The sequence below is a fragment of the Trichomycterus rosablanca genome, chromosome 4 (assembly GCF_030014385.1).
Source record: "Trichomycterus rosablanca isolate fTriRos1 chromosome 4, fTriRos1.hap1, whole genome shotgun sequence".
Taxonomy (NCBI): Eukaryota; Metazoa; Chordata; class Actinopteri; order Siluriformes; family Trichomycteridae; genus Trichomycterus; species Trichomycterus rosablanca.
Genome location: NC_085991.1, coordinates 1,405,598 through 1,416,604, shown reverse-complemented (window position 1 = coordinate 1,416,604; position 11,007 = coordinate 1,405,598). Strand labels below are relative to the sequence as shown.

The window sequence follows — 11,007 nt, the reverse complement described above, 5'->3', positions numbered from 1 at the left end:
AAGAATTCCAGTGGATTTTGAAAAAATCTGTGGGAATTTGAGGTCAGGCAGATGGATCGGTACCGCGTTTAGGAGGTTCCTGCCTTGCGCCCAGGGTTTGCCAGTGGAACCTGACCCACCGTGACCCGTACCAGGATAAAGCAGTTGATAAAAATGATAAAATTATTTCTATTTTTTATTTGTGTTAGAACAAACACCACACAAAAGACAAACATCAAAGCAAAATAAATAAATAGATAAATAAATAAAAAATCATTCTAGTAACTTCAGAAAAACTTTATTTGATCAGTGAACATAAAACACAAAATAATAATAAAAAAACATTTTTATTCTCAATGACACACAAGATCAAGCAGCTATTAGTCAAATAAAAATAAAACCATGGAATGTGTTCAGGCTGCTGTTACGAGAGACACACGGTGTGACCAAAAGTATCTGGACGCCTGACCGTGAGCTGACCGTGAGCTATTAAACCAGAGCGACGTCTGAACGATCGTTTCAGCTTCTCGTACGACTCCGAGGTGCGTCCGTGTGTGGGAATTTGTGCCCATTCTGCCAGAAGATGACGCCGTTTGTGTGTGTACGGCTGGACGCTGAGTGTTGACGATCAGTTGGGGCGGAGTCATGCTGGAACAGGACAGGACCTTCCCTAAACTGTCACTGCAAAGTCACCTGTTAGTTTCACCTGTTAGTGACTGTTGTGGCTGGAACACTGATTTTTAATCTGGGGACGTTGTTGCCTAGCGCTTAAGGTTGCTGGTTGAAGTCCCACCACTGCCAGATTGCCACTGTTGGGCCCTTGAGCGAGGCCCTTAATCCTTAATTGCTTGGACAGTATACGATCACAGTACTGTAAGTCACTTTGGATGAAAGCATCCGCTAAATGCTGAAAATGTAAATGTTAGAAGTGGCGTCCAGATACTTTTGACCATGTAGTGTATCGTTGGCGCGATGAACTTCGTTTGCATAGCTTTAAAATCGTTCGTTAACATCGTTAAATGCGTCACACCTTGCATCCCCCCAATTTTCCTCCCAAATTTAGTCATATCCCATTACCCAATTGCATTACGCTTTCTTTCTACTGATGCCGACCTCCACTCTGACTGAGGAGAGCCGTGACTAACACACGCCCCCTCCGACACAGTGCAGTACAGACCGCTTCTTTTCACCTGCACCAGGTGGGTTCATACGGAGATCCGTATCATTCAGCCAGCAGAGGGCGCAACTGCAGCACTTACGAGGAATACCCACAGCACTCTGACCCTCAGACGAGCCGATCACTGTTCGCGTAGTCGCCCAGCCTGCCGGTAGCAGAGCAGAGATTTGAACGTTTGTACATTTTATTATTTAATTTTCAAACGTTAATCTGCATTTCTGAAGCCGCGTCGGAGATTAATCGCTAGCTGAAATTGCAGGCGGTTTCTTTACCGTGACCCCGAACTCGCGGGTCCAGCCGGACCACACCCGCTTCGGAACCCGGGATTCGAATATTATTCCTGCAACACAAGCGAACGCAAGGCGAAGAGGAGCAAAAAGAAAACGATGGTTTTAATTTAGAGCTTACGATCATGATATGATGCTACACAGCTGCGTTTCAAAGGCAATCGATGTAAAACGTACACAAAAAAGCTGCTCTCTCGCTTCACAGCAGCTTGCTGGAATGCAGAATCGTTTTCATGCTTGAATTTTTTCACGATGTAACGAAGGGGCGGAGGAACTCGAACCGGCGAGTCCGCGCCACACTCACGCCGAAACACTCCGAACGTTTTCATCAGGACACCGAACATCAAAGGCAAAAAAACGACAGAAACTCGAACCGTGTTTTTAGCTACGACTGAACTTCACAAACACGGACGAGAGGAACATCAAGGGTTTAACCTTCGCCTGCAAAGAATAAAGATTCGTACGTTTCAAAAGAAAAGGGACGCCCTGATTTGGCTGCGAGGGGCGACACTGGGTTACCAAGGGTGGAGCTTTGGGTCAAAACTCAACTGCTAAACCCCCCCCCCCCCCAAAATACTCCCAAATGAATCCACAACTTCAATGCTGGAGCTTCTTTTCACCGGCCAGCAGCGGATTCCTACGCAGCCTCACCTTCCTTGGGAAAGCGAGTGTCTCTAAAGCGCCCCCTGGTGGCAGGGGTTTGAGTCAAACCGTTCAACGTACATTTACATTAAATTTTTATTTATCATCATCACCGAATACAATGCAAGAAATTAGGGGTTAAGGGCCTTGCTCAGGGGCCCAACTTGGTTGTGGTGGGGCTTGAACCGGCAACCTCATGATTACTAGTCCAGTACCCTAACCGCTGAGCCACCACTGTCCACCATAGAACGCTGGCGCTTCTTTTCACCAACCAGCAGCGGATTCTTACACAGAGCAGTAATGCAGCCGCGCTTGCCTCAGAAAAGCATCTGTAAAGCGCCCCCTGGTGGCAGGGGTTCGAGTCACTTCTTTAAACCGTACGACGTACATCTACTTTTTGCCAAAGCAAGTTAGAATCATCACCGAAAACAATGCAAGCAATTAGGGGTTAAGGGCCTCGCTCAGGGGTCCAACTTGGTGGTGGTGGGGCTTCAACCGGCAACCTCATGATTACTAGTCCAGTACCCTAACACCACTGAGCCACCACCATCCACTATAATAACAAAAGCTTTAATAATATCGCTCTTCGCTTCCTTGACCGGACAGTAGGAGTCGCTGTTGCAACAGTGAGGAATTGAACCCATTCCCTTCCTCTAAAGGGAACGAGCTAGCGTTATGAACCGCTACGCCATCCGGGCGGCACGTTATGACCATCCGAGCATAAATTAAGAGTGTCGCAATGCCTCGTGACATCAGGTTTGAATCAAACTTTAGAAACGCTTATCTGCGACCTGCTATTGACTGAGAATTCACTTAAGCCCCGCCCTTGTTGACCCAGTGCTGCCGCTCCCTCGTGGAACTCGGGCGTTCTACTAAACGGTGTGATTAAACAGCAGGGGTGTAGCGATACGCAAGAGCACGATACCAGGCGCTATAGTTCAAAACAAGAAAGCGTCCAGCGAGCGGCAGTCCGACGGGTACCGACCATCCCTACGCTGGCTTCTCAGATGGGTCTGAATTCGGACGGTGCTTCTAGGATTCTCCCAGAGAGCCGAACAGCGTACGGAGGATCTCGCTATGCCAGACAGCAGGGGTCGCCGTTCCCTCCGAGTGTCCGGCCAGGCCGGCAGCACAGCTCAGACTAGGACTCCGGGTCTGGATCTATCGGTGCTGGTGGACTGGCGTATTAAACTGCAGAACAGACACGGCGCCCCCTAGAGGCACCTTGTTGATAATATAAGGAACAAACCACATGGGGTTCTACTGCTGGAGGCTAAGAGCAGGAATCTGAGGGTACAGTGGGCACAGGTTCACCAGATCTGGACAGTTTAAGTCGTTAAACGTCACCTAAATGAAGGAATTTAGGAATGCGGCTCGGTTATACTGATGCTAGGTTCGGAATTTGGCGTAAACACCGCGCTGCGGTACGAGGAGCGTTTATTTGTCAGTTCTGTTAGCTATATCGAAACGTTTGAGTATCGCTACACCCCTACCGAACGCTACATCATCCCTTCCGGCGGCCGCTCCGCGTCGGGCGGCGATGACGAGGCGCAGGAGGAAGGGCGGGGTACGCCGGCGTTATTCTCTCTTGTCGGCGGGTTTGCTCTGCTCCCTCTGGATCATACAGCGGCGCACGATGCTGTCGAAGCTGCCCAGGTAGAAGAGAGCGATGGTGCGGAACAAACCCATCGTCACGATCTGCAAGCAAACAGAAAGCAGCACTATGTTTTATTTAAACATATCCGGTTCCACTCAGTGCATTGTTAACCTGCGGCTCATGCACGACATCCGTGCTGGCGCTTTTTTTCACCAGCCAGCCGTAATGCAGCCTCGCCTGCCTCAGAAAAGCATGTGTAAAGCGCCCCCTGGTGGCACGGGTTCGAGTCACTTCTTTAAACCGTCTTAGTACTGAGGACGTCGCTTTTCTCTTAAACAGACAGTAGGAGTCGCTGTTGCAACAGCGAGGAAATGAATCTGAAGGAGGACCACGACTCTCTGTACGCTGTACGGTCGCTGTAGGGTGCGGGTGCTAGTCTGCAACCCTTTTCGGCCAGCGTAGGGGCGATGCAAGCGGGAGAGGATTCATGATCGGGATTTGAAACGTGTGTGTTTGTGTGTGTGTGTTTTATATGGAAGTAAGAGCACTGAGTAAAGCAATACGCCCATATATGGAAAAGTGGGTGTGTTTTCGTATCCGACCGGATCTTCTATAGGATTTTTAAGCATATCCGAGTCCCTCTGACTCACGTACGGACTGAATTTGGTGCGGTACGAACCCTGCAGTTTCTGTAACTAATAATAACAATAACAATAATAATGAAGATGATGATGACGAGTACCTGCTGCAGACCCTCGGTGATGGAGGTGACGGGCGACATCCCGCAGGTGAGCGCCGACAGCATGTAGCCGTCCGGACCTACGGAGCTGCTGAAGTTCCCGTACTGCCGGAGAAGCAGAATTATGTCCATAAGTTTTACCGCAACACAAACACATCGAAACAAAACATAAAACGAAATATACTCTTTTTTTTTCTATTTCATTTCTGCATTTTCTCCCAATTTATTGTAGTCAATTGATCTTCCGCTGCTGGTGGATCCCGATTGTAGTCGAGGTGGGTATATCGCTGCTCACGCCTCCTCCGACCCACAGGCATGCCTTAGCGGAACCCTTTTTCACCCATGCATTCTGCACAGGCGCCTCTCTATCTGCTAATTAGGGTCCTTACACAGCGTTTGAGGATCCCACAAAGTCCGGTCATCCCACCCTAGCAGAACCGTGTCTGCTGCAGGCACTGCCAATTATGCCCGCTAGAGGCGCCCAGCTGACCGGTGGCATTGCCGAGTTCAGAATCTCTGCGCTGGAATGAAATATACTTAATTGATAAAAATGGTGGCAATCCGATCCCACTGTGGTTTACAACATGTAGCGTAAAGCCTCCACAAGGGGGAGCTCGACCGCTCCACCTGGGAATCGAACCCAGGTTCATTTGGTTTTTATGTGCCTGTTAGAATTTGTTTATTTCTCATGTTCGTTTGTTTATTTATTAGAATTATACCGTCATGTTTTACACTTGGGTTAAAAACAAAATAAAATCCAGTGAGCGGCAGTCCTACGGGTGCCAACCATCCCTACGCTGGCTCCTCGGATGAGTCTGAATTCGGAGGGTGCTTCTAGGATTCTCACAGCAGGGGTCGCTGTTCCCTCTCTCAGACACACTCAACTGAGTGTCGAGTGTCCGGCAGGGCCGGCAGCACAGCTCAGACTAGGACTCCGGGTCTGGATCTATCGGTGCTGGTGGACTAGCGTATTGAATCGCAGAACAGACACGGCGCCCCCTAGAGGCACCTTGTTGATAATATAAGGAACAAACCACATGGGGTTCTACTGCTGGAGGCTAAGAGCAGGAATCTGAGGGTACAGTGGGCACAGGTTCACCAGATCTGGACAGTTTAAGTCGTTAAACGTCACCTAAATGAAGGAATTTTGGAATTCGGCTGGGTTATACTGATGCTAGGTTCGGAATTTGGCGTAAACACCGCGCTGCGGTACAAAGAACGTTTACTTGTTGGTACTGTTAGCTACACCTATCCATATACTTTTGGTCATAGTGCTGTAAGTCTTTAATTACAGAGGACAGTTACTGTAACTTTGCTGCCGCGTGTTTTTGGCGTCCCTGCGGGAGTGTGTTGCGTCTCACCACGGCGTCCTTGACGATGACCTTGGCCACCTGCTCGGGCTGATACACCCCGGACGTCTCGGAGATCAGCTTGGTCTCTAAAGGCTGCGGGTCAGAAAGTCGAGCGGACGTGAGTCAGAGCCGGACTGGAGGCGGGACGATATATCGATCTGACGTCTGATATCGCTGCCGGACTCACCTTGGTCCTGTTCTCCTGCGCTAACGCCGGCGTGTCCGTGTCGGGGGGGTAGGACACCGTCACGTAGATGTTGTACGGCTTCACCTACAGTCGGTAAACAGGGAGAACATGAGAGGAGCCGAAAGTATTCGGACACCCGAACGTGAGCTTGGTGGAAAAACAAACATAGCTAGAACAACATCTGCTTTGGAGTACGTCTGTGGGGATTTGTGCCTGTTCAGTCAAAAGATAACATGTAATAAATGTTTTTGGCCACCTAATAAATATATATCTACACTATATAGCCAAAAGTAAGTGGACACCCCTCCTGACGATTGATTTCAGGGTTTGTAGCCACACCTATTGATAAAAGGTAACAGATCACAGCCTCTAAACTAGGGATGAATCGGAACATCCACCCTCATAAGGGCTCTTTTGAAAGAACGGTCACAGATGTCCACAGACACACTCCAAAATCTTAATGGAAAGCCTGTTATATTTACATTTACATTTGCGGCATTTGGCAGAGGCTCAATTCAAGCAATAGAAGGTTAAGGGCCTTGCTCAGGGGCCCAACAGTGGCAACCTGGTGTTGGTGGGGCTTTTCGATTACTAGTCCAGTACCTTAACCGCTGAGCTACCACTTTACTCAAGATTGAGAAATTTACATTTGCGTCTTGCATCTAAGCAACTGAGGGTTAAGGGCCTTGCTCAAGGGCCCAACAGTGGCAATTATGCAAGGGTGGGGCTTGAACCGGCAACCTTATGACTACTATTCCAGTACTTTAACCACGTAGCTACCACTGTGCCCACAAAATAGGGTCAAATCCATATTAATGGAGGTTTCGGAGGTTTTGAAACCCAGAAGGTCAGTCAGGTGTCCACACACACACACACACACACACACACACACACACACACACACACACCCCTCACCTCCATCTGCAAGGACTCGGCCAGGCCGCGGAGGGTGAACTTGGAGGCCGAGTACGCCGTGTATCCGAACAGGCCGAGCTGGCCGGCCTGAGAGCAGACGAACACTATGCGGCCCATCCGGCGCTCCTTCATGGTGCTGATCACCGCCCGCGTGGGGTACACGCTGCCCAGGTAGTTCACCTCCATCAGGTTCTACATCAGAGACGCCACACACACACACACACACACACACAGGTGTGGTATTACGTTAAATAATACAAATCCCACCAACACTGCTGCACCTGCTACACTCATGCTACCAAGTTACAAATATGTGGACACGCTGTACTCTCTGTAATTCTCCACCATTCGTGTCAACGTCTCGACCAGTCAGTAGGAGGCGCTGTTGCAGTGCCAAGCTGGTGCTTCAGCTGAGACTCGGACTCTTCCTCCAAGACTCACAGTGGTGGTGCACCAGCGCATTAATTGCTGCAGGTATTCGCACCTTGATCACTCAGTTTGATGACAGATCGATCTCTTTGCCAGGTCTATCAGTATGGTAGCTACTGTACAGAACTAACAACGATATAGTGATTTCGATTCAACCAACCCGGAAATGATGCACGTCCAGCTCCTCGAACTTCCCGGAAATGGACGATCCTGCACAGTTGACCAGCATGTCCACCGGGCCCAGCTTCTCCTGAGCCTGGCCGCCACACACACACACACACACACAGCTATCAACACTGAAGCACAACAGAACTGAGCATGCTCTTCAGTTTTACACCTACCTGTTTGAGAACGCTCTCCACCTGGCTGTAGTCTTTGGACACGTCCACTGAGATACACAGAACCACCTGAGAAATGGTCAGTGATGGTTATACATCAATAATTCATCAATCACAATTGACCAGGTAAGTACGTTCATAGAGTATAGATCGTGAGCGCTTAATCCTGGCTTCTGATTGGCTAACAGGTGTGTGTTAACTCCTTATAACGAGGCAGCTCTAAAGTAGATCCGGTCCGGCGTTTAATCACAGTTCCGAATCAATACGCCCGCTGGAACTCAATCAATGCAATGCAATCGATCGAATAAGAGGAACTATTTGCCCCCCTTTTTAACATTAGTAAATAAAGAGGCGCAGAGTGAAATTAACTTTCATCCTAACTCTGCTCCCTGCTGGATAATCAGGGGTGCTGCACAAGGCAGAAACTCGCTCACTCGCAATTTAATTGCAAGCAATCCACCTTCTGCATGTGTTGGGAAGGTTGGAGGAAACCAGATATTACAGAGGAAAGTTTAAACCCCCTGAACTGGCATTAATTTTGTAATTGAATTCTAATTAAGCAGCATTTTCGTAGATTAATGCCTATATGCAGAAGTACATAAACTCTTCCTAGAGGTTTATTTAAAAGTTTGGACACCCCCACATCCTCTACAGTGGTTCTCAGGCTCAAATTCTGTACGGGTACCTAGGTACAGTATGGATCAGTTGGCAATGGAAACAACCTGAACACTGAATGTGGATTTTACAAGACAGGACAAACAAAACATGACATTTGCCGGAGACGGGGGTCCAAACTTTTGCATAACGCTGTACATCTTTTCCATTCATCTGTGAGAAAGCAGGGTTGTAGCATTAGGTGTAGGTGGTGCCGACCTGTTTATCATTTATCGCATGTTTCTCCACTTCTTTCTTGGCCTGAACCAGCTTGTTCTGTAAAGAAACAACACACAGGTGAGTGGGGAAAAAGTGAACTAGCACTGAGAAACGACACTGACAAAAATGCTGAAATCTGACCTCGTCACGCGCCACCAGTGTGATGAAGGCACCCTGTTTGTAGCACTCCATGGCGACGCATTTCCCAATGCCGCTGCTGCCACCAGTCACCTGTGGATGGGCAATAAAAACCAGTACAAACGTCTGATTCCCACACAGTTGGAAGCACAGAATGCACGTCTTGGACATTCTGACCAAACCATTTCTTTATGGAGCTTGAACCAAACTTAAATAGTCCAGATCATTATTCACAGGTCTGTGTGGTAACACAGCTGGTAGAGTGGGTGTGGCACCACAACACTGTGGTCACAGTCACGGTCAGTGTGGAGGTTCATGTCTGATAGGGATTTCTCTGGTTTTTTAGCTTTTTCCCCATTTCTGATCACACATAGCAGGAGCTTTTTTCATGCACAACATTCTCCAAGCCTGTGGCGATGTGAAGCTTGCTTGACTGCTGACAGTGTCGCCTACAGTACGTTGCATTTGATTCCAGTTTGTATCAGACCTCCTTTTGGTGGTTAAACGACACAGAACCTTCTTTCTTTTTCTGAGTATCCAGTAACTAATCATTGAGTGACATAACCTGTTTTTAAACATCATTAAAATCACAGGGCTGCCAAAATAGGGCTGCTAAAAGTCAAAATAAAAATAAAAACACTTGCAACTTGCATGGAAATTGCCCTACAGATAATGTATTAGTGTACGTAACCGTTCTTCACCTTTTTTTTTAATGAAACCAAATCATAAAAGTGCGCCGAGTATGTTATTAAAATATATATTATACTGAGATTATACATTATACTCACCACCACATGGGCCCCGTTGAGTTTGAGCGGTTTGGGGCTTATTAAAGGAGATATCATGTAGAGAAGTAAAATAAAAGCGACCAACAGAGCTGCAAAAACTAACAATAAAATCATACTGAAGAACAGAAGAGCGCAGGTGGATTCAGAGAACAGCCAGTCCCAAATTACTAAGCTCCAAACAGAATGTACTGTGGACATGTATACAGCAATGGGGTTGTGTCCTAAACGCCTTCTATTTAGCTAGAAAGGTGCACTACATACACTTCTAAACATAAGCCTTATACACTCGATCTAGGGCACTTCAGTTTTAACGTATATCCATTTGAAATGCGGCGAGGTAACTAGCTAATGAATCGACTCGTGAAAAAAGTTCAAAGTCCTTCTCGGTGACGGACGGGCAACAAAAACAAACAAATTTTACTGTCGTAAATAAAGCTTTTGAATATTTAACAAATGTTACTAAAGCTTTACGTTGTGGAATCTACAACATCGTAAGTGCGTTTTAACGGTCAATGCTAAGCTAAAAATCAAAACACAACAGCCTTTCTGACGCTGATGTTGTTCCTCAATGCTGGGATTTGTAGTCCTTTAAATGTCACATGTCGCTTTGAGACGCAGTAGCGCGTCACTCAAAGAACTACAAGTACCACAATTCACAACCGTCAACGGTTAGCTGTCTTTTAAAAAAGGCCCGAGAGTTTACCTTCAATATTGTATTGATTTAACATCGATTAAACAGGGAATGATTTGTTAAAGCGTCTAAACTCTTCTCTTCAACATCACCCACTAGTCTACTAATAATTAAAACTACACTGTGACACTGTAACCGACTCCACAGTTGTCTGTTAACTCGATTCTGGAATTTGTAGTTCTTTTAAAGAGGCCTTGTCGATTAAAAACATAGTATGTCTTTATAAAAAAGGACTACACGTTCCAGAATTCCTAAAACTTTGAACGTTTTGTTCGTTGTTAAGTCTGACATTAAAGAAAACGAGCACCGAGTCTCTGTTTTTTGGTTATTATTCAATATTTATATATAGATCTAGTTCATATTTCCACTAAACATTCACACACATAATATTGCAGGCAGAACTTATACAGTCTGTGAGCTTGTGTGGCTTTGCAGCTGAGTTGTTGCTGCTCCTAGATGTTTCATCTTTTGACTGGGGTAGAAATTTGATTTAATGATGTACACACGATGCTTGTGGCATTGTCCTTATAAATATGAACCAAAAGAATGTGTTTAGATGCACAAACGCATAGGGAAAGGTGTTCAGAAACAAACCTATATTAGTACTTTGTTGCAAAGCCAATGCAAGTGTTCACATGTAAATTATATATAGTATTTAATAGGGTTTGTCTGTTCATTAGGATTTTAATGTCGTGTCGTGACAGGAACGGTAGTTACTCATTACACGCGATTCATAAGTTTACAAGGTTATATCGAACAGTCATGAACAATTTTGTATCTCCAGTTCTCCTCACTTGCACGTCTTTGGACTGTGGGAGGAAACCGGAGCACCCGGAGTAAACCCACGCAGACACGACAGAAGAGCATGCAAACTC

At 46.7% G+C, this 11,007-nt stretch overlaps 1 protein-coding gene across 1 annotated transcript; it reads right to left on the bottom strand.

Annotated features, from left to right (window-relative positions):
- Positions 1-261: 261 nt before the first annotated feature.
- Positions 262-9,847, bottom strand: kdsr (3-ketodihydrosphingosine reductase). Its single transcript, XM_062993743.1, has 10 exons — positions 9,442-9,847; positions 8,657-8,746; positions 8,516-8,572; positions 7,646-7,711; positions 7,465-7,560; positions 6,876-7,067; positions 5,961-6,044; positions 5,783-5,866; positions 4,425-4,526; positions 262-3,783 (listed from the first exon to the last, which is right to left on the bottom strand). The coding sequence occupies exons 1-10, from the start codon at positions 9,637-9,639 to the stop codon at positions 3,664-3,666; spliced, it is 1,089 nt and encodes a 362-aa protein (XP_062849813.1). The 5' UTR covers positions 9,640-9,847; the 3' UTR covers positions 262-3,663.
- Positions 9,848-11,007: the final 1,160 nt, after the last annotated feature.